This window comes from Poecilia mexicana, unplaced genomic scaffold (assembly GCF_051168715.1).
Source record: "Poecilia mexicana isolate PSO_F unplaced genomic scaffold, ASM5116871v1 scaffold_4, whole genome shotgun sequence".
Taxonomy (NCBI): Eukaryota; Metazoa; Chordata; class Actinopteri; order Cyprinodontiformes; family Poeciliidae; genus Poecilia; species Poecilia mexicana.
Window position 1 is genome coordinate 3,931,872 of NW_028263373.1, and position 23,384 is coordinate 3,955,255.

The 23,384-nt window shown below is 38.0% G+C and overlaps 2 protein-coding genes across 2 annotated transcripts in view; one reads left to right on the forward strand and one right to left on the reverse strand.

The window, feature by feature from the left end:
* Positions 1-15,677, forward strand: part of jak1 (Janus kinase 1) — a 32,089-nt gene extending 16,412 nt beyond the window's left edge. Inside the window, exons 9-25 of the mRNA XM_014992688.2 lie at positions 870-1,027; positions 1,371-1,485; positions 2,037-2,223; positions 4,667-4,779; positions 5,218-5,370; positions 5,533-5,620; positions 5,707-5,834; positions 6,222-6,360; positions 9,074-9,225; positions 9,334-9,484; positions 10,851-10,939; positions 11,199-11,391; positions 11,976-12,100; positions 12,211-12,383; positions 12,490-12,607; positions 13,198-13,308; positions 14,315-15,677. Of these exons, the coding sequence (XP_014848174.2) occupies positions 870-1,027; positions 1,371-1,485; positions 2,037-2,223; positions 4,667-4,779; positions 5,218-5,370; positions 5,533-5,620; positions 5,707-5,834; positions 6,222-6,360; positions 9,074-9,225; positions 9,334-9,484; positions 10,851-10,939; positions 11,199-11,391; positions 11,976-12,100; positions 12,211-12,383; positions 12,490-12,607; positions 13,198-13,308; positions 14,315-14,431 (2,310 nt within the window). The 3' untranslated portion in view covers positions 14,432-15,677. The remainder of the gene's footprint in view (positions 1-869; positions 1,028-1,370; positions 1,486-2,036; positions 2,224-4,666; positions 4,780-5,217; positions 5,371-5,532; positions 5,621-5,706; positions 5,835-6,221; positions 6,361-9,073; positions 9,226-9,333; positions 9,485-10,850; positions 10,940-11,198; positions 11,392-11,975; positions 12,101-12,210; positions 12,384-12,489; positions 12,608-13,197; positions 13,309-14,314) is intronic.
* raver2 (ribonucleoprotein, PTB-binding 2) overlaps positions 15,554-23,384 on the reverse strand; it is an 88,634-nt gene continuing 80,803 nt past the window's right edge. Inside the window, exon 16 of the mRNA XM_014992689.2 lies at positions 15,554-23,347. Within this exon, the coding sequence (XP_014848175.2) occupies positions 23,207-23,347 (141 nt within the window). The 3' untranslated portion in view covers positions 15,554-23,206. The remainder of the gene's footprint in view (positions 23,348-23,384) is intronic.

A 23,384-nucleotide genomic window follows, 5' to 3' on the forward strand; every position in this document is an offset into this window, starting at 1 on the left:
GGGGTGTTCAGTGACCAGGTCAGGTCTCTGAAAATTAAAATTAAGATTTCATTATCTGTAGATAATAATTGGTAAATTATTAGAAATACATTTTGTAAATGTTGTGTGTTTAGAAATTGTATTAAATTGGGGTTGTAATCCACTCCTTATTATCTGTGTTTCCCCTGCAAATGTGCACAAAACGTTTTTGATATTGTGGTAATGTTGAAAAAACAACTTTGCAGATTTGCGAAATACTAAAATTTCGATACGCTGAAAACCACCTCACCATTACTCAAAAACTTTTCATTGAAAAAGGTTTTTTCATCCAGCAAATTTATTTTCATAAGTCCAGTTTGAGCAATTTTTACGTTCAATGGAAATGCGGCAAATTACTACGGAGTCTCCTCCCACAACATCCCTAACAGCCCCATGCTGGACTAATGTGAAAGATGATTCCAAGCAGTTATTGGTTAAGGACAGTTTAAAGCAGTGTTTCTCAACCCTGGTCCTCACCGCCCCCCTGTCCTGCATGTTTTAGGTATTTCTCTTCTGCCACACACCTGAGTTGTATCTCTGGGTGATTAACAGGCTTCTGTAGTACTTGGTGGTCATGCAATCATTTGAATCAGTTGTTCGGGAATAGAGGAAAGGCACATCTAAAACATGCAGAGCAGGGGGGCGGTGCGGACCAGGGTTGAGAAACACTGGTTTTAAGCTTGCATCCTGTGGCCAACTGCAAGTGATGACTAACAGTGATGTCAGAATTCCTCCTAAAATGACTTTGGACTGAGTAACATTTAGCCTCCATGAAAATGATACTTAAGGAGTGCCTGATGGATATTGTCTTCACTTCCATTAAAATACCAATTAATTATTTTTCCCTCCAGGAACTCCAACTGCTGTCAAGGGCTGAAGCCCTGTCCTTTGTGGCACTTGTTGATGGGTATTTTAGGTTAATTGTGGATGCCCACCATTACCTGTGCAAGGAGGTGGCACCTGCCCTGGTGGTGCAGAACACAGAGACTGGTTGCCATGGACCCATCTGGTTTGTATTATTTTTGTTAATTAGCGTATACTAACCACACTTTTATTGAATATGGTGTTTGTACGTCTTTGAGCTTGATGCTTGTGTTTTCCTGTACAGCGAGAGATAAAACACTGTAACATTAAGTCAGTCTAAAGTGAAGAAAATACCCACAATGTAGCAGATAAAATTTGTATTCCTTCTTTTTTTTTTTTTTTTTCGCAAAGACTTACTTCAGTCAGTTTTTACTGTAATAATATACTGCACTTGAAAGAAATGTTTTTACTTTATTCACTTAATTCTACAAAACCACTTCAGACTGATTTCAGTGAATATAATTAAGTCTGTTTTTCTCCTTCTCCAGTACTGAATATGCCGTCCAAAAGCTGCGACAGGAGGGCAATGAGGAAGGAACCTACATACTGCGCTGGAGCTGTACTGAGTACAACTTCATCATCATCACTGTGGTCTGTCATGAGGTAGTGTAAACCCTCCATGACATTTAGAAGAATTTCTCTGACTCTGTCCTTGGTTTATTTATTTTTTTTTATGGTGTATGAAAAGTTTTTAGAATAATATGCAGGGTTGTCATAATACTAAAATTTTAAACTTGATACAGATACAAATAAAACCTAAAGTTGGGAATTCACTGTAAAAAATTTTCACTAATGCAGATGTCTTTGGGATTGGGTGGAGTGTAGCTTACGAGAACCTTTTGAGCTTCCAATCAGCAATTGTACAGTCACACAAAAATTCATGGAAAGTTTAAAAAGAGGAATTGCCTTTTAATACCTTTACAAAAATAAAAACAGGATGTTTATTTTTTAATTAGATATACTTTCTCATCTAATCGTTTACTTTTCAAATTTTTACTTTCCTTTTGCATCTTACGCATTTTGGTCTCATCTTTCTCAGTTTTTCCTCATAAAGGTTAAATTATTAATACATTTTCTTCTAGTCTATTTTTCTCTCCGTTTCAATCTGTGTAGCTTTGTTTGATCCTAATTTACTATGTCCCATTTCTATCCAGATTGACAGCTTCACTATCCAGTATAAGAACTTCCAGATTGAGGTGGACTCTGATGGCTACCGCCTGTATGGAACGGACACATCGCGGCCCACCTTGAAGGAGCTGCTGGAGCACCTGGAGCGTCAGTGTCTCCACACTGACAACATGCAGTTCCAGCTCAGGCGCTGCTGCCCTCCACAGCCAAGGGGTAAAAAAAAAAGATAAATGCACTTTAATGGCCGAGCAAGGGGAGTCGGTACAAAATACAAAGTTACTGATCTCATAGCAAACCTTGAAATGTAAAACAAAGTTAAAGCAATTTCAATTATAGCTTCACCTCCTCATCAAGTGCATAAATGTTCTTAATTTCAGAACTTCAGTGATGTCATTAAAGTTCAAATGAAGCACTTCTGAAGCTTATAGTCAACCCTGATGATATATTTTTAATCCGATGGATTAAATTACATTTTTGGAGACTTTTTGTAATTTCATAGTGGTTTACATCTGGATTTACCACGTTTGACTAGGGTGGGACAATAAATCAAAAACAACATATTTTGCACTAGACACTTAATCAATATCAATAGATGATCCATCTAATAGAATATTCAATATATAAAATATTCACTGAACTCCAATCCAGAACCGCGCAGCATTCTGGGGTATGTAGGGTTTGCTCAACCTCTCACAGTGAGCAAAGCAAGGTGGGTGGCATCAACTAACTTGCTCACTCTTTGGTTACCTAGCAACAACCTGTTGAGTAGCATGCACAGTAGCAGTTTCAGGTTTCACCGCCATGCCTAAAAACTGCTTAATAGCAGAACAATGGCTCATGAGGAAACTGGATAAAACACGAAAGTCCATGCCACCAATTTGGCAGTATTTCAGATATTTAAAAAAAAAACTAGTTAACTCCATATCAACTGATATCATAGCTTATATCGTGATAGATTTTCAGCCATATTATCCAACGTTATGTCAGACTTTTTCTGGTGCAGAATTCTAACGCATGTATCACATCAGTGACATAAGTCAGATGAAGTGCAACATCAGGTATGTGTTTGAAGTAGTGCCATATATAGAAGTGGCACTAATCATTTTTTTTTCTAGGTAAAACGACCGGAATTTTGTCTTTGTCTCACCTCTACATAATACTTTTACCCAGAAGGCATTTAGTTTGTCCACACAAAATATTTCTTTAAGGGGAGCCTTTGTTACTGGCATCTGAAAGGCAAATGACATGCATTAAAAAAAAGTTACAATTAGCAATATTTATTATTGAATATATGTACATTTTAGTCTTGGAAACCATTGTCTTTAGATGTTTTATGCAACCTGTTTAACACTTCCTTCTCTAAATAGAGGCAGAATAGCTGCAGCAGAGTAACATTCATCTTTGCTCTGTGGTTACATGTATAGCATACTGCACAACTCGAACATGTCAACCTCGTACATGTGTAGCGCTATGATTTCTACCGACGCAAGCCAGAATGTGGACCTGCTCTTAAGGCGTAGGTGTGCTTGAGTTGGGGTAAGGGAAACGGTGTTGGCAGTGTCTGTGAAATGGTGTCAGGGAGGAAGAGAGTTGTAAAATGTGGGTTTCCGTAACCAAACTAGCACTCTTGTTTACACAGGGAAAGAAATAGAGCCATGTCTGTATAAGTGTGCCGAGGTGTTTGTTCAGGTAGGTGTGGCGTTGATTATTATCACAATGCACGTCAGTAAGCTGATACATCTGCTTCAGTGGAAGATAAAAGATCTGGTCTGTATTGTTTTCTGGGTTCATTTATACTGTTACACAATGGGCTCACTCGAACCATAGCCCACTGATACAGTATGCCCACATCCTGAGAGTATTCTTTGCTTTTACTTGTGTTGAAGTATCGTAAACATGAAATGAAAAAAAAAAGAGCTATTCTGTTGTCTATAGCACATATATGTATGTTTTAAGTAATGCCAGTTCTCAATAGAAGATTGTTGAGTGAGCGCAGCAGAGTGTGTGTCTTATTTGATGGTGGATCTGGGTGCATGTTGTTTTTTGAGTTTGCATGAAACCCAGATTGCATGTCACAGACTTCTTTAACAAGTTGCTAAAGGAGTGCAGACGCCCCCTCTGCCTTCCCACACACACCCCTCACTTGAACCACAAGTTGTTGGTTTTGTCACAACATTAGCAACCCACATTGCACACACACCGTCATATAGTACATAAACAAATACTCATTTTCACTGTCTGCTCATGTGTAGAAGTATACAGAAAGTGCATCAGGTTTAATAGCTGAACATTAATATCTGTTCTTGTCATAGTTTGTTTTGCCACATGTAAACACAGCACTGCTGCTTTTATTCACAGCTTCATGCATTAGCTGCTGAGTCTTTATTTTATACCTAGATGTTTTGAAAGATGCAGATAGTGTTGGCAGGTTTTATTCTTACTGCCTGAATGCAGCACATACATTTCAAACCAGGCCACAGTTTTGACAATACCATCACCATGGTAACAAGACAGGAAGAAGTGAAGGATTAACCAACACAGATCTCCAGGCTTTCTTCCAAATCGAAAACTTTGTTCAACAATGAGATCAACAGTTGCTTTGTGCTGTTCATAGTTCTCTAACAGACATTGTTTTTTTTTTGTTTTTTTGTTACAGAAATTTCTAACCTTCTTGTGGTTACCAAGGAGAGAGCTTCCATCTGTCAGCCAACAAAGCATGAGAGGGAGCTCTGCATCTTCCACCGCATTCCCAAGGAGGACATTGAGCAGGTACATTTTCTGTTTGTCTCTTATTATTGCAGAGTGATGCTAATACATTAGCATGTTGCTTCCTGTGTTCATCATCTACAGTGCCTTACAAATATAGATATCTTGTCTGTAAAAACATTTAGAAAACCATTTATTCTTTTTCTTCTGCTTCATAATTATGGAATATTTGTGTTGGTATACCACGCAAAATTCCAGTTAGTATGTTGAAGTTTTTGCATCCAGTTGTAAATATACTTAAATATAACACAATAGCACCAAAAATACAGATTTTAATTAATAACTCATAACTTTGTAATACAACTTAAAATTCTCACCTTTGAATTAATAACACAAAACATTATCTTGCATGCTAGAATAGAAAAAAAAAATAGCAAGATACTTTGGATGCAGCTTCTTTCTGACCTCTGAACTGTCTGTGCTCCATGTTGTGTTAACCAGGAGGAGCACCTTGGCGTTGGTACAAAAACCAACATATACCTGGGCACTCTGAGGGTCAAAAATGAGGAAGATGAAGATGCAGGTTACACATCTTTCCAGGAGGTCAAGGTCGTCCTGAAGGTGCTTGGTTCTGGACACAGGGACATTTCTCTGGTGAGACTCACTTTCATACCCATTAGCTTGTCGGAACACATTTTAAAACGTGATAATGTCTATTGTTCTTATGATAAAAGCTGAAATGTTTCAAATAATTATTAGTTAAAGTCTTCAGCCTGCTGCACCGTTGTTGAAACATGTTTCTCTCTCTGATAACAGGCCTTCTTCGAAACAGCCAACATGATGCGACAAGTGTCTCACAAACACATCGTGCTGCTCTATGGCGTGTGTGTTCGTCATCAGGAGAGTAAGTGCTGTTCAGCTGCTCGATTGAGTTTGAGATTTTTATGATGCAGAGGTTTAACCTCGTGACACGTCTCTTTCTGTCAAAAGATATCATGGTGGAAGAATATGTCCAGCTAGGACCGCTAGATGTGTTTATCAGGAGACAACAGAGTCCACTGAGCACCAGGTGGAAATTCCAGGTGGCCAAACAGCTGGCCTCCGCTCTTAGCTACCTGGTAAGCAGAAAACTTTTTTTTCCCCCTTAATTGGTATTTAAATGCATGGTATGATGCTGTGTTTACCCCACATGTGATTTCAGTGTCCAGGAAACAATAATTGAAAAAGAAAAGAATTATGTCACTTCCTGCTGAGTGGGGTGGTCTTGAAGCTAAACAAGGACAACTTATGTAACAATTTAATATATAGTTTTGCAGTCTAAACTAAAAATTTTAATTAAAGATGTCAGAAAAAGACCCCAGATCTGAACAAATCTGTGACTTTTATTCTGAATTTAAGAGAAACTGGCTTTTTTTAAGAGCAGAAGCTTCGAGTTTTAGCAATGACATCTTGGCGACATTTTGTTTCTGCCTAATAAATGTTTTTTGTCATTGTGTGTATTTTAGGAAGACAAAAAGCTGGTCCACGGCTTTGTTTGTGCCAAGAACATTCTGCTTGCCAGAGACGGACTGGATGAAGAGGAGGGAGAGCCCTTCATCAAGCTCAGCGACCCAGGAATACCAATAACGGTGCTCTCCAGGGAGGGTGAGCAAGAAGCATAGGCGACCTCATTTTCACTTTTGTTACAATGCAAATCACAAAGTTGCAAAATAGCTGCCATGGAACTGTTTGCATCAACTTCCTCTTTGTCAGCTGTACATGAAAGCAGAATTGAAAAAAGCAGAAAGGCTGTAGTGAAGTTAGGATGAACTAGGGTGAAATTCATTATTGAGTACTAACTGAGAAGTCTAAGACCCTGAGATAATGAAACGAAATTCTAATTCCTCATTAACACCGGCTGGTTTTAATCTTTCCACGAAACACAAGAAAACAAAGCACAGTCAAAGGTTTCTGTGAGTATAAAGATTCACATTTGTCTCTTAATCATTCCATCTCATTGAGCAGATTTCAACCAGAGACTGTAACTTGTTTTGTTTTAATCTGTGCAAAGTCAAACTAAGATGGATGCGTCTCAAATTGCACAATTCCCCTCGTGTAGCAGCTTCTTGTTTCTGTTCGTCTATCTGAGCTGGAAGTTGTTTGATGGCGGCTGCTGCGGCTGCTCAGATGGATCTGACTCAACCACAGGACAAACTGGAAACGTCTCAGTGTAGACGCGCCCGTGGGAATACCCCTCCCCCCAGCGCTGTTTGTTCTCAGAAATCTTTACCATTTCTTCCATTCCTCTCTCTATCACTTTGCTGATCAGCTGGTCTTCCCGTTCCACATCGATGTGCTTGTCCATAGATTTAATTGAAATCGATGCGTAATGTGCTCAGAGACTCTTTGGGAGCACTCTTCCCTACTTCCCACTAATCTGATTGCTTTCTTCTGGCTCTTAAGATGTTTTCTTCTTTCACTGGTTTTCCATTTTTCTCTCTCTTTTCCCATCTTCTCATTTAAGTTATGGATTTGTGGAGCTAAAAAGACGGCTGTGGATGTCAGATTAGTGGAGCGTTTTTCCAGTAATGCTGAAATTTATCAACCAAACGATGCCAATTCAACAGTTTAAGCTAGCTTCCCACACAGCATTTCCTCCTCACATTAAGAGAAAGTATTGCTTCACACCAAGTACGACAGACCATGACAGGAGCCCACATGAGCACTGAACTTTTGTTTGCGTTAAAAGCTGTCCTGTTAATTCACCTTTTCTTACAGAGCCAATCTTAATAATACACATTCTTTATTTTTACACTGAATCAATTTTAAGGAAGTAGAAAATTACATATTACTGTCTAGACATGCTTTACAGTGGCTGTGAAAACACTTGTTGGGTTGAACTGAGTGATATACTGATGTACAGATGTAATCTTATAAACTCTAGAAGAGATTTTGCAGTTTCTTTTTTTTAAGGATTTTTCAGCTCTAGTGGACTTTATTTGACAGTAAACTGACAGGAAAGTGGGTTGTAAGAGAGGAGGAAGAGATACGACAAAGGTCATCAGGCCAAGACTTGAACCCATGACGGCCACGTCAACAACTGAGGCCTCCGCATTTGTGTCACGTCCTCTATACCCCGCGCCCTTTTGATTTTTTGTTTTTAAATATGATTAGCTCTAAGCTGCATGTAAAAGCAGGTTGTTGGTTTTCTCAATTATTAATGTAGCATCTAGAGTTGTCCTTTCTTCAGATGCCAAACAGAGGAACCCTTATACTCTAATCTATCTTATTAAAATTCATCCTAGGTATATGTGGATCAGCATTAATCACAGTATCATCTGAAATAAATTTATTGATTCAACTCAGTTTCAAAAAGTAAATTCTTAATTATATATATTTGTTCCACACAAAATAATACCACTAATAAAGACCCAGAATTCACTTTCTGATGGTGAACTGCAAAGTATGTCCAGGATGCAGTTAGTACTTGGTCAGAGCTGCTTTTACATGAAAAACTGCATTAATGCAGCTTGGCCGGGAGGCGATCAGTTGTCAGTTCTGCTGAGGTGTTAAAGTCGCTTTAATAGCGCCTTCAACTTGTCTGCATTGGTGGCTCTTCCTCTTGACTCAATACTCATATTCTCTATTGAATTTAGGTCAGGTGAACTTCCTGGCCAACCAGATATTTATACTTTAAGCTGTAAGTGGTCTGGGTACGTACCAGGTACTGCTGGGGAAATAAAAAATAGCATCTCTTCAATGCGTTGTGCTTGCTAAAGTGCTGACTTTGGAGCTGATAAGAGGGAAGAGTTACAGGAGCGAATGACATGGCTGCCTAAATCAACTCTTAACCAGGCTTTGGAATCTTGATGCTCAAAACTGAAGGATATGCTGGTCCTTTTGCTCCCTAGCTCAGCAAAAACACTTCTTAAATTGTTTTTATAGTAGCTTAACACCAGGAATGTGACAGTTCTGGGTATGATACATCTAGAGGAATGGATTCCAACTTACGAATGTCTTACACAACCCTGAAAGGATTTGATTCTTAGTAATCTCTGTTGCTTATGCACATTTTCCTTCTAGCAGTTTTCCTTCTCCTAAACTTTCCATTAACTTCCTTGAACATGACTGCTTTTTTTTTTTTTTTTTTTTTTTTTCACGCATTTTGTCTGTAGCCTTCCTTATAAATGGTGTTAGTCACTGTCTGTCTGGTTAGCAGTCTTCAGAGAATTATTTCTGTCTATTTGTTCATATAGCTCTTATGTAATACTTATCTCTTTCTATAGTTTAATGTGAATGTCAGTAAAGCAAGCAGAAACAAACACTGTGATCATCCTAAAAGCGTTGGTCCAACAGGATTTTGGCTTTGTGTGTGCAGAATGTGTGCATCGCATCCCATGGATTGCTCCTGAATGTGTGAGGAACACGTCAGAATTGAGCGTGGCGGCTGATAAGTGGGGGTTCGGTACCACCCTGTGGGAGATCTGTTACGATGGAGAGGTTCCTCTCAAAGAGAAGAAGCTGACGGAGGTAAATGAACACAAAAACGGCTCACAATCAGATTCCTACTTGATTTTTCCTGAGTTCTTACAGAGAAACTGATCCCCTTTCTTTCCTTCCATACTTTGTGGTGAGCAGAAGGAGAGGTTTTATGAAGCTGAATTCCAGTTGGCCACCCCAGACTACAAGGAGCTTGCTGAACTCATGACCCGCTGCATGAACTATGACCCCAAGAAGAGACCCTTCTTCAGGGCTATCGTCAGAGACTTGGATGTACTAGAAGAAAAAAGTATGTCTGATAAGTTTCACTTAATCTATATTTATTGTGTTTACATATGAACTCAAACTCTTTTGTTTTTGCATTTCAACATCAGGTCGGGTTTTATTATCTGTTATGTAAGATTAGAAAAGGTTTAATAAAACTAAGCTGTGGAGACCAAACCAACACATTCAGGCTGTATTTTTAACCTATGAAATCCGACCTGGATGTTATGCGCGGTTTGTCTCTCACGTAGCAGCAGCAGCCTCAGATATAGAGAGAGTTGTTTACTCGCTCAGATGTTCATGAGGAAGTTCACTGGGTACATTACCAGTGATCTGCCCCTCCTTGGGCCCCACAGAAACTCACTTCAGTCCATTCTTCCACCTAGTGGCTGCTTCTGTATACTGCAGTCTGTCTTGGTAACCAAACAACATAAAACAATTATTTTTCTGTTTAAACATATTAAAAACCCTGCTGAATCATTTTATTCTAACATAAATATTGACTTTTATTTCTTTTAGACATTCAGCATCACAACTTGTTTATATAATTTGCTTTAAGTATCATAGTAGCCAATTACAGGGAAACTAGTGCAAGCAAACAGTTACATAACCACAAAAAATTCTAGTGAAAAACATAACAGTCGACCACAATAGACTTCCTATTACGCAACTATGCATATGTTGAACAAACTCATTTCACACAGATGGATGTGTGTTGCTGTTGCTCGGCAGCAAGAGGGTCTTGGATTCAAATCCCAGTCTGGGTCCTTTCTGTTTACTCTCCTGTGTGTGTATGTGTTTGTGTATGTGTTTGCGTATGTGTGTGTGCGTGTTTGTGTGTGTGTGTGTGTGTGTGTGTGTTCTCTCCGGGTACTCTGGTTTCGTCCCGCAGTCCAAAAATATGACTGCTCTCTAATTAGTCCTCAGGTGTGTTGAAATGGGCTTCCTCAGGACACAATAAGGAATTGTGATTTATCTTCTTTTTTTTTTTTTATTACTACCTTCCACACCTTAACTGGATTTATTTATTTTGTTCAAATGGAACCACCAGTGGAGAAAATAGTAACAGTAAGAATCCCCACAATATTGTCAACTTGTTCAACCATCAGAATTTAATGTTGTGATAAATCTGATCTAAATGATACAAGAAATCATTTTTAATAACTTTAAAAAAAATGTCTGTAATTTAATTTACTAAGAGTTATTATTGACTACTTACACACAGACTGATGTTTTCAAGTCTTTATTTCTGTTAATGGTGACCTTTTGCTTTCAGCTAATGAAAACACAGAAAAAAGAAGCACATACTGGAGAAATAGGGGCTTAATGAAAAGTATTTTAATGCCTGCTTAAAGTTTAATTTTAATCAAAGATATTTTTCCTTTCCTCAGGTCCATTCATCAAACCATGTCCAATACAGCCGGTGGACCCGACTGTATTTGAAACCAGATTCCTGAGGAAGATCAGAGAACTTGGAGAGGTAAACAAAAGCTTTATGTTGATATTCTTGACAATTATGCAACGATTTACAAAGACAAACAGAACAGCTAATTAATGCTGTTGTATCTTATTTTCTGCTTACTAACGTCAGAAAGCAGTGTATAATTTCGTTTTTTACCTTAAAAAAAGCTTAGAAAATATCAGAGAATTTATTTCTTAATGTTACTCATATTGAGTTGAAAGCTGTTCTCGTGCCTTTTTCTTAAAAGATAAAAAGTGTTCATGCTCTCCACTCACAGGGTCACTTCGGTAAGGTGGAGTTGTGTCGCTACGACCCTCGGGGAGACCGAACGGGTGAAATGGTGGCGGTGAAGTCCTTGAAGCCCGAGAACGGCGAGGAGCAGAGCAACAACCTCCTGAAAGAGATCGAGATCCTAAAGGCTCTTTATCATGAAAACATCGTCAAATACAAAGGCATCAGCCAGGAAGAAGGTGCTGCGCAACACAAATACAGACATGACACAAAACTGTACAAAAAATATTTACATGTTTCATCTAACATAAAAAAAGTTTTTATCCAGCAGTTTTGGCTTCATCTGGTTTAAATTCTGTACAAAAAAGTAGTTTTTGCTATTTAGTTAATCAATCAAATAATGATCAGATCAACCCTACTCTGTATTAAGTCAAGCAGAAAGGACTGGGCTTTTCCATCCTTTGATACAAATATTAAATTGTTCAGTTACATCTTGGACTGTATTTTAATGTTCTACATACAAATACAAGGCTTAAGTGGTTGAATGGAAAAAATCCAAAGAACGTGCCAGCTTTTTATCCAATTAATCATCAGAATAAACAATAGAATAATCGATTACCAAAATAATCAGAAGTCACACCACTACAGAGCATAATGTTGAATTTAAGGTAAAGTCGTTTTACCTGGATGTGTTTAGGTGTATCATAATAAAAAGTGACAACCACGTGTCAGATGTTTTTTTTATTTTTTATTTTTTCCTCTCATCTTTGATTCATTTTCCTACCACTGCACGATTATGTACTACTTTGTGTTTGATTTCTAGGTGGAAAGACCATCAAGCTGATAATGGAGTATCTTCCACTGGGCAGTTTGAAGGAGTATCTTCCCAGATACAAGAGCCAGACCAGCCTTGGCACCCTGCTAAGCTACTGTATCCAGATATGTCGGGTAATACAATCTTTACTCCTGGGACCTTTTGTCATGTCAGATTATTCAGTCTCAAGTTGCTAAAGACTTTCTTGTTTATGTTTTATGTGTGTGTGTTTTGTTTTTTTTAGGGCATGGATTATTTGGGATCTCGGAACTACATCCACCGTGACTTGGCAGCCCGGAATGTGCTGGTGGAAAAAGAAGGCATGGTGAAGATCGGAGATTTTGGCCTCACAAAAAGCCTCAAGGAAAACAACGGTTATTACACGGTCAAGGACGAAAACGACAGCCCCGTCTTCTGGTTAGTTGAGAACAAAGATGACTAGCGAACATGTTTTTTTTTTTTTCTTTTAAATGACTTTACATATGAATAACAAACCTTTTTTAACCCATTTTCTGTGTTTCAGGTATGCTCCTGAGTGTCTGACTCAGTGCAAGTTTTACCTCGCTTCAGATGTCTGGTCCTTCGGTGTGACCATGTATGAAATCATCACCTACTGCGATTCGTCCAAAAGCCCAATGACGGTCAGTGTTCCCTGTTTCTACTCAGATGATTCTACATTAAAACACATGTACATTCATACTCAATCAACTGTATTTGTTTGTGCATTGCCCACATTGTTATTTGCCTGTGGCAGATGGCACAATTCTTCGGCCAATAAAAGCAGATGACGCGTTTTACTAGAAGCAATCCAAGCAGCAATCTGTGCCAACGGTGCAAGTCTAGTTTATTATGGAGATCCATCACCGACATCACACTTTTATCTGTGGATGATGTTGAGAACCAAAGTGAAGAACAGAGGAAGCTTTATGGACAGTTATTTAATAAAATAGGTTTTCATAATTTCCCCCTTTTTACAACCTGGTGATAAAAAGTTTGGACCATTTTTCTTATGTTCAGAATTTTTTCATCCCATCATTTACATTCCAAAATCTTAAAAACTGTAAACAGCTGGGCACAGCAACACATTTTGTTTTTATGGTACAAAACAAACATTTAAAAAGGCACAAATAATGAGAAAATGTAATGGCTTACTAAATTTCTTTTTATATTGAAGAGTAATTGAAAACATGACCAATAACTCTGCGATTTGCTTTTGTCCTTACCTTCACAGTGCTTCCTAGATATGATCGGGAGAGCTCAAGGCCAGATGACCATCGTCCGCTTGGTGAATGTTCTGCAGGAGGGAAAAAGACTGGCTTGTCCTGAAGGTTGCCCTGGCCGTGTAAGTAACTTTGTTTATGATTTTTCTTAACTTTCGTTAAAGTTTTTCCTTCACATTAGTGTGTGCAGACAGAACTCCAATCTGTCTGAGCTGGTTCCAGAACAAACATCTGCTTCCCCGTGTAAGAGGCCTAGCTAAAAGCTTTCAAAGGCTGAAGTGTGATCTAAAGGTTTGGGGAAGTTCAAGTTAACAACATAAACAGGGGTGTCCAAACTTTTTGCCACGTGGACAAAATTGTCAAGACAAAAGCACGTACAGGCTGGGAAAAATAATAAACTAAGCTGCAAAACATTGGGTACAGCAGTCAGGTTTTTTGGCATGTAGATCCAACCCATAAAAGGGTTTTCCAGGTTTGCCTCATTGAAAGAAAGGCAATAGTGTGTTATAGCCTAAATTTTCTATTGTAAGATTTTAAACTGAAGGTTCTCTCTACATTTTTTGGCTCTTACCTACTTCTGCATACTTCAGCCGGGGAAAAAAACAAAAAACCTTTTGCTATATCTTTTGGTAATTTCAGCTTTTACAATTTTGTAAATATTTAAACTTTTATGCACATTTCAGTTCTAATGAAATTCTTTAGAATTCCACAAAAATCACCATCTTTGACAGCTCACTACTAAAGCCTACTTCAAATTATAAACTTCATTCAACTTTTAAACAAGTCACAAGATGTTCAGCTACCTTCAAATGATTCAACTTTTTGATATCGTAAGGGTTTTTCTAAAAAAAAAATAAAATAAAAATTAAGTTGTATTCAGATTTTTCAGTTTTGCAATGGAATCAATTGACAGAATAATTCATCTGACACTTTTTAAAATTTGACTGCTTGTTCACAAACAAAATGCTCCTGTTTGTACATATTTCACTGTACAGTAATAATTTATGCATCAGAATGTAAGTGGGTGGCAGACTTGTGTCCTGCATTGCAGTTGTGGCCTTGACTTTGGACACCGCCCTGCTTTAAGGCAAACTGAGAAAGTGTTTAAGATCCAGTTTTATTTTCCAGGTGTATGAGCTGATGCGGAAGTGCTGGGAGCACACTCCGGAGCGGAGAATCACCTTCAAGCGTCTGATTGAGGAGCTGTCCATCCTGCAGCAGCACCACCAACAGAACAGCCTGTAAACCTCCACAAGGTTCTGATGTGAAAGCAACATGGGACCAGGAGCGAGCTGCCAAATCAGACCATTAGCTGCATGTTCAGCTTCATGTCGGAGAGGAAATCCTCTGTCATAATCGCCCATAAACTTTCAGCGTCATCTGGGGAAAAAAAATATATATATATATATGCCTAACCATACTTTTAGATACTTCGCATTTGGAACTTATAATCCTGATATTTCCTGTTGTGATGAACATTTATGAAGAAATGAATCTTATATTCTACATAAAGTAGTTGATGTTTCTGGACCTGCTAGGATACTGTAGTGCTCTGAAGACGTGGCATCATGAAAGGATGAACGGTTTGTGCCGCTGCTGGGTCATGGACTCCTTTTTTGAGAGAAAAATAGCACGATCCGAGTTGAGAATCATGGATTTTTAACGGTTTACATAGATTTGTTGTGCAAATGCAGCTTCCAAGAGGTGGAATTAAATTAGAGCCAGTAATCAAATAGCTGTATGACTTTCAGTCCAACACAGAAAGATCAGTAACACAATTTTAATTGGGGTAAATTAATCTGAAGTCGTAGAAAATGTCCAACTTGATTGGAAAGAACCATCATCTTGCTTTGCATCAACTGTTTAACCTGCATTTGCACAGGAACTGTGTTTTTGTTTGTATCTTTTTTTTATTGTGCAATTGATCAGTGAGCCCAACATGCTGTAACGTTAAACATGGTTATGGAAAAGTGTTTCTAAGACAGGCACTGGGGGGCAGCAGCTCTTCACTTTCCATCCGTTTTGCAGCCTTCCATGGAGCAAGTGGAGGCATGTCGGAACCCATAATCTGTAAATGCTCTGCTGCACAAGAGCAACAGCTGCAAAGTTCACCGGGAGACAACGTTAGATGGGCAGGAGTTGCTCCAACCAAGTGACTTTATTTTAAAATAATCCCACATTTTATGGTTGAACATGTTTATGCATATAACTTTTTTTTAAAATGTAGTTTCACAATACTCCACAAGTATAAAAAGTGTATTTATCCACATTAGTGGAATTGCTTGGAGCTGAAGGGACTTTTTCTGCTCTAAATGCCACCCATGGGTCCGTCTGTCAGGCAGAGATGACATGGTCAAGATTACACGATGCGCTTTAATCCACATTTTATTTAGGAATGTAAAAGGCAAATTCTTCTGCTCTAAGAAAAAACATATGTATAATTTTTCAAGAAAAAAAAAAACATAAACTCTTAATGAAAAAATAAATAAAAGGTCTGTTTTCTTTTAAGTTTAAAGCAACATGTTCAAATGAAAATGGTTCTATATTGTACAGCAGTGTGATGTCATGCCAAATCTGCTCTAGAAATATCTTAGCAGTAAAACAATATTAATGTCAGTGTGATATAAAATTCCCCAAACTCTAGTTTGTTAGAAAACACACTTGAAAAGGAAAAATGTTAGTGTGGACCAGTAAACAGCCAATTGGAAATTATTTACAACCATTAAATTGGCCAAAAAACAAAGCAAATTAAAAAAAAAACACCCAAGTGTATAAATATTGCAAACGTGATCAAGAAACTTCCGTGTTCATTCACTGTTGCAAAGTGCAACCTCTACTGATCAATCTGTAATGTGCAGATTCTCACACAAGTACACTGTGAAACCCAACAACAGAACAGGAAGTCTGAATTTTAACCTAAACTCAGAGTAATTCCACCTGCTAATACAGACAGATTGTCATCTACCTGCAGTTTTAGCAGTGGCAACAGAGGAAGAGAATGAAGCCGTCCAGACCGTGTTGGTCACGCTTTTCATATATTGAATTAAAACAGCCATGTTGTTCCGCTGGGCACTTCTGTTTTCTCAGAACGGTTGTTTACAGCACAGGGAATTTCTGGTAAGCTTCATAGTGTCCAATTGGTGCATTACATACATCACAGCTAATCGTTAGCGCACTGTTGGCACGCGACCCATGCACATGGCGTCAGAGGCCTGTTGACCTTTGCCGAATGTCTTCCCCTCTCTCACAATCTGCTTTTCTGTCAAATAAAGCCCCCCAGAGTCAAGATAATCTTTTGAAAGAAACAAATGAAATTTTCACAGTCCATGCCCCCAGGAAGCAATTGTTTCTAATAGCTGAGGGTCCCTGTATGAAGTGAAGATTTTCTGCTCAATTTAACCCCTCCAAAAATCTATTTGCTGTGTCAGACCACCATCGCATTATTTCAGAGAAAATCACCCACTAGCATGCTATTAGCTTCAGTTAATGTGTGTGTTGATCAGAATGACACAGCCAAACTCAAAATAGAAAGAAAAATTTAGAGAAAGTAATGCCATCCGTCACCTTAGCATCTCTAATAATCCCTTTCTCTGTTGATGCTGAGAATGATTCACTCTGCAGGTAACAAGCGCACAGTTTGGTTCGTATCCCCCAAGCATCGAGCGGACGTGACAGCTCTACAGGTGCCTGCAAAGCGCAGTAGTCTAGCAGACACAACACACACTTCAGTGAGCGAGCAGACAGTGGAGGAATAATCCCTGCAGGCTGAGTGGCTGAAGGCAGCTGAAGTTGTTTTCCCCCCAATTTTCTTTCAGTCTCTCTCCCCCCATTTCTCCGTTGCCTTCCAGGGACTCATTTTAAGAGCATGACACACAAACGCACGGTGTCAGTGGATGGAACGTCGGTTCATTATCTGCAATTCAATGGATCACGGCAGCCGGAACTGAGAAGTTTTAATCAACTCAAGAAGCGGCAGACAGAAACCTACCAACAACAAATAAACAAAGGAGCGACAGAGTGTTAATTTATAATTACTCACATCTCCAGCCGATTGCTTCTTACAGGAAGACGATTAAAGTCATGTACTGACAGATACTGGCTGGAAATGCTCTTTGCTTCGGCCATTCACACGAGACATGAAGCTGGAAGTCTGAAATGAATCCAAGCGCATTGTCTGTCTAGTTTGGTGAAGAATCTTTTGGTGTAAATAAAATAAAACCAACAATACTATCCCACAAATGCCTCTGCAGATACAAAAAGCAAACAGTGGGTCCAGATGAAGCATCCCTTTTGTGTAAAATAATAAAATAGATGAACACCATTTTATACATACAATAGATCAGCATGTCCACCCAAATCACACAAATAATCCTAATGTTTTTAAGCAAATATACAGAACACTGGCAGCCTAAAACACAGCACATCAGTTCAAACTTTGCTTATTGCATTTTTTTTCCAATTAAATATTAGTAGTTACTTGAAAGTCTACGCAGGTACAAGTAGAAAATGCAAAAACAATTAAGCATGGTGGATGCATCTTTATGAGGGGCTAATTTGTTGTTGCACATAAAAATGTCATTTAAAATTGTATTGAGACAAAGACTGGACAAAGTCTTTGTCTCACAGAGACATCGAACTGATGAGACGATGATACAAACACACATAAGTCAATGGTTCTGAAATGATGGATAATTTCTCCTCATAACTGTCTGCTGTGTAATTATAGAAAATATATAATATTGCGCTACTCTAACACATCCAAATGAATCTAAAAATCATTTCAGTAACCCAGTAGCTCTCAATACAAGGTATGCAGTTACACGGGGAGGTACACAAAGCTTCATTTTCACGATCTGAAGTGGTTTGTCTGTATTCTCAAACAATTCTGAGACGGCGATAATGGCATATTGTGAAGAAAATGATCGGTACAACAGACAGAAATCTATTTGAAGCAAAAGTAAAAGATGACACAGCAGACAAGCTCAACAAATGCTTTTCAAATCCTGCTGCCTCAATCTTAAGCTCCACCTGTGGCTACGACACAACGCTCACTCCTCAGGCGTTTGTTTCCATCTTGAAATAAGACCAATCACTGTTATAGCTGCTCACTATGGAGGGAAATCCATTTCCAGTTCTGGAACAGACCAGAGTCCACCGTAATGTGTGAGAGTGGTCTGAGTTGAGTGAGTAAGGATAAAGCTAAAAGGAAAAAATAAATAAAATTAAATAAGTAAAAACAAAAAAAAAAGAGCAGAGCAAATGCAAAATGATCTCAACCCAAAAAGATGTAAGGACAACAGTTTTTTCTTAATAGGAGACAAAGTGACAAATCAAAAAAGAATGAAACTACAAAACCCAAATTACAAACATGAGTCATTTGGATCCACAATACTAATAAATTGTATTACTATGACAATAACAAGAAGCAGTAGCAATGTTTATAGAATTAGACAAAAAAATAAATAAAAAAATTAAGCATAAATATTTAATCAAAAAAAGGAGTCTGCCAAATTATAATTGATAATATTTAGATTAAACCTCAAGTCTGAATTGATTTACAATATATGTGCAAGAAATACTTTTTGCTGACAAGGAGATTCTAAATTAAATAGAGGTTAAGTGAATACAGCACAGTCCAGCAAATACAGTTGGGGGTTTAATGTGAAAATTGGCAAAATTAGACAATCATATAAACTGTGGCCACCAGATGACAGCAAAGTGCTTCCAATATGATAATTAAGCGTTTTGAATATAGATTACCAGCCGTTGCCGTCTGGCTGTGTGGTAGTTTGGGGCGAATTCAATGGAATAATCCGAGGGTTTAATCATACACACTGTAGTTAGGACTCATCTCCAATAAATGCTAAATATGGAGGCTCTCATGTAGAACAAGAATGAAAATTATAAAGAAAAAAGTGAAACATGCAGACACCTACATGCACAGATACAGGGACAGAGGCTGATCAGACACCAAAAATCTTTTTTCCCCCAGTTATCTCATGAAACTTGTATGCACATTTAAAAACCCAGGTTTTTTGGCAGTAAATTCAGTAAAACTGACCAGCTAATTTGATGCTTACAAGGTTCCAAACAGGAAGTACAAATTCTTTCATGCTGTTATAGAGACTTGCAAAAGTATTTCTACCCCTACCATCCACAGACTTCAATGTACTGATGTCACCTTTCAATAGGATAAAAGCCCTAAACTTTCAGCTAGAGATACAGTGGCATATTCATCTGTAAAAATGGCCTAGTCAAAGTCCAGACCTAAATCTTATATATAAAGAATGGACACAAACCGAATAAACACAAATTTCAGTCAATATACAAAGCTGGTAGAGAGACCAGCAGTAACCACAGTGAAAATGGTTTCACTATGTAATGACTCAAAGGGACTAAATAAAAATGCACACCACACTTTTCAGTTTTTTATTTTAGAAAGCAGTTTATCCTAATGAAATCCATTGAAGTTATTAATTTCATGGTTTTAAAAAAAACTGGAAAATATTCCAAGGGTAGGAAAACTTTTGCAAGGCTTTTTGTCTGCTTACATTACAGCTCCATACAAATGCTAAGAGTTTATATTCAAAGTACAGCACAGCTTATTTTGTAACCAGCAGATTCTCCATTTCAAATATTATAATTCCCATGCAGTTACAGTAAACCATTTATTAATTTTAAATTTTGCCACAACTTATGCTGAACTGAGAATAAATATTTATAAAAAAACAACAACATTTTGGTCCTCTAATCTTTATAAAAGGAGTTCCACAGCAGTTATTTTCAACGTGGGTTTTATTATGTTTTGATGATCTGCAAGGGAATGACGTGTGACCTGGTTCAGTTTTGGTGTAAATGTTATTGGACCAAAATGACCCTCATTACAATTTGAACACCTCATAAGAATACCTGAATCTCAGCATTCTGATCTCCCGTTATTTCTGTGTGGATGTAAACGTCACGTCGATCCGACCTGCAGTGACAAACACGTCTGGGTCGCTCGTGCCATTGTTGTTGGTTTTCACAGTGTGTGAGCATTACTGCCATGGCAATACAAGTGATATTGTTCTCAGAGATATAAAATTCTGAAATTTATAAGCAAAATGCAAAGACATAAAAAATAGAGATAGAAAAAATGAGAAAGCTGTAACCATGTGTATAAACCAGTGCCAGTTTAGAATGGCTGAAGACTTCAAATAAAAACCTTATACATTCATCCTTTGACAGTAGTTGGAGCCTTGGTTATTGCCTTTTTTTATTTTTTTTTAAGTCAGTGCACTTAAACCTTAATGTTCAAACTGTGACTAAAAAACAACAAACCTCCTCTCATTATACAAGCTTTCTGTATACTGACTTTACAATATTACCAAAAACTAACTGAAATCGTTTTTGCAAGGAATACATAAAAAATGTAATAAAATAAAATAAAAAAAAGCATTATACCCAGATTAAAACAGCTATTTACATACACTGTCCAATGTGTTTCCTGTTTCAGATTACATACACCAAGATCACTGCGCTTTCAAATACTTTGGGAAAGTCCAGACTGTATAATGGCTTTGAAAGCCTCTGATTATAAAGCAGCACCTCAAACATACTGCTTCCATCAAAGTAAAAAAAAATAAAAATCTGCCAACATATCAGAAAAAGCTCTAATCGCCTGGATCATCCTTGGTTAGTTTCCGGACTTATGAAGGTGCCACATTAATCTGTTCAAACAATTACACGCAACCATAAACACCCAGAAGACGTCCAGCCGTCACGTTGTTCAGGAAGGAGACGGCTTACAGTGTTTTGGTCTCACTGCAGACCAAAAGCAGAAGAGTGTGTGGCGATGGCGGCTCCAGCTGGCAAACGTGTCATTATACACAATGAGACATGTTTTCTACCAACATGGGCTGGAAGGCCATCCAGCAAAGAGGAAGCCATTATTTCAGAAGCGACATATAAAGCAAGAATAACATCCAAATTAATGTCAGAGAAAAAAAGTTGATGTATTTTTTTGTTGTACAGTGTATGTAAATATCTGGTTTCAACTGTGCAAAAAAAATATCTAGATTTCATTCAACCTACAACTTTAAATACAGAAAAACTCTTACAAACTAACTTAATCACATGGAAAAATAATCCGGTTGACTCTACTGCTACTAAACTGGTCAAATAAATTAAGAGGAAATTTTTGCACATTGTTGTTTAACATACAGTTCTGACCACAAGCTTTCATTCAATCACTGTTAGTAAGACGGTGAGCCGATCCTTCTGGTTGGTGCCAACTTACGGCAAGCCGGATGTGCCATCCTGATCCTACTGATTTAAACACAATGTTTTAATTTAATTTTATCAAAGTTTAATGTTTGGAGTGGCCCAGTCCAGATTTCAAACTGATAGCAAGTCTGTAAAGAGAACTAAAGATTAGGGTGATGGCAAGGAGTTTCCTACAAAATATGAATACCAGTAGAAATGTTCAGTTCAGGAATAAACATTTTTTATCAAATGAAAATAACTGAATCTACGTTACCCAGAGATATGATAAAAAACAAAAAAAGCGTTCAAATAAATCATTAAAACACACAAATAAACATGACTTTCGTGCTGATGAGTATGAGTATTGCATAATGAACTGTATGTTCATTGTGCAAATCCAATCAAACTGCTAAATGTCAGAGCTAATTCAATCGCTCAATGGAAATGCTGAATTATTTTTCTACAAATAAAACAAATATATTTTAAGGCGGGGATGGGGAGCCTCCTGGAGCCATTTTATTACTTTCAGCCATTAATATTTAACAGTTCCTGTGCAGAATCCTCAGTCATGGTTTTTTTTTAGCTGTGCAGTGACTCTGGGTCGAATCGTTTCTACAGTCTCAAAGCTTTATGAAAGTGGCGGCTGAATATGAAATTAAAGCTCCCGTTACAGATTCAACAAAACTTTCAGAAAAAAAAAAAAAAAAAGAGAGAAAATGATTTACAACAAAAACAGCAGAGGAGGAAAACTGCACCCGAATATTTGGCTTAGACAGTACAAAACAAACCAAATAACTATGTTAAAGTCTCATCAGGACTTATTGTTAATACAATACTCAAACTGCCTTGAAATATTATATTACAAATATATAAGAGTATATTGTAGATCAACAAAACAAATCTGACGCTGAATATTTTTTTCTGTTGTACACCACACTCAAAAATGAGCATCAAAACGCCCTTTATTTTATGTTATTGTCTGTTACGCATGGCTTTATATATTCTATACTACACTGCGATATTTACACAGCAGTTAATTTAGTTATTCCCTCAGTCTACATCTGAAAAGTCCAACTATTGAGGGACTCCATTTAATTCACCAAAATTAAGGGATTCGATCGGTTTAGACCCTTTTTATCCTGATGTTCTCCCAAAACTTGGGATAGAAATGGCTGACGCTTCCTACAGATAACAGCAAAGCAACACACAAAACACACACACACACACACACACCCTCAGGTAGGTTTAGAGAAAGTCCTGGGTAATAAAAAGGCAGTGAAGCTAGAAGAAATGGATGTCAGTCTGACTGACGAATCAAATTTGAGAGTTTCTTTAAAAAAAAAAGACATGGAAAGGACCAAAGGGGGGCAGTTTCAGCATCCAGACAGGTCAGCTGCCTGCAAATAGAAAAGCAACTTCTACACACACATATAATATACTTTAGTTTAGATTATGTTTGGAAAAAAGAAAAAAAAAAGATGTACAGGATAATATTAGTTAGGAACAGTGACAGAGAAACTGACATTTACGATAAATAGTTAAGGCTTGAACAAGACAAAAGCAATACTGTGAAAGAGTGTAATAAAGTTTCAAAATCAAAGAGCACTATGGCTTGTTTTCACTCCGGCCATCTGCTACCCTGACTCAACCCGACCTGACACCTACTGCAGGGACGCACAATGGCAGCCACAGAAAAGGCCACTAGAGGGAGCCGTGACATCCAGCTGGTTGTGTCTCCCTTCTGAAGCTGTGGGCTTTAAGGTCATTTGGTTCACTCTACAGCCTCTTCCTCTTGAAGTAGTCGGCGTACTGCCCCCCCAGGCCCTGGGAGTGCTGCCCGATGTACGCGCCCTCCGATGGCGGTGCCTCCTGCACCGCCAGCTGAGGGTAGTCCCTCTTAATGCCACGGGTCTGGTTCTGAGAAGACACAAAACGACAGGAGGGAAGGATGTGG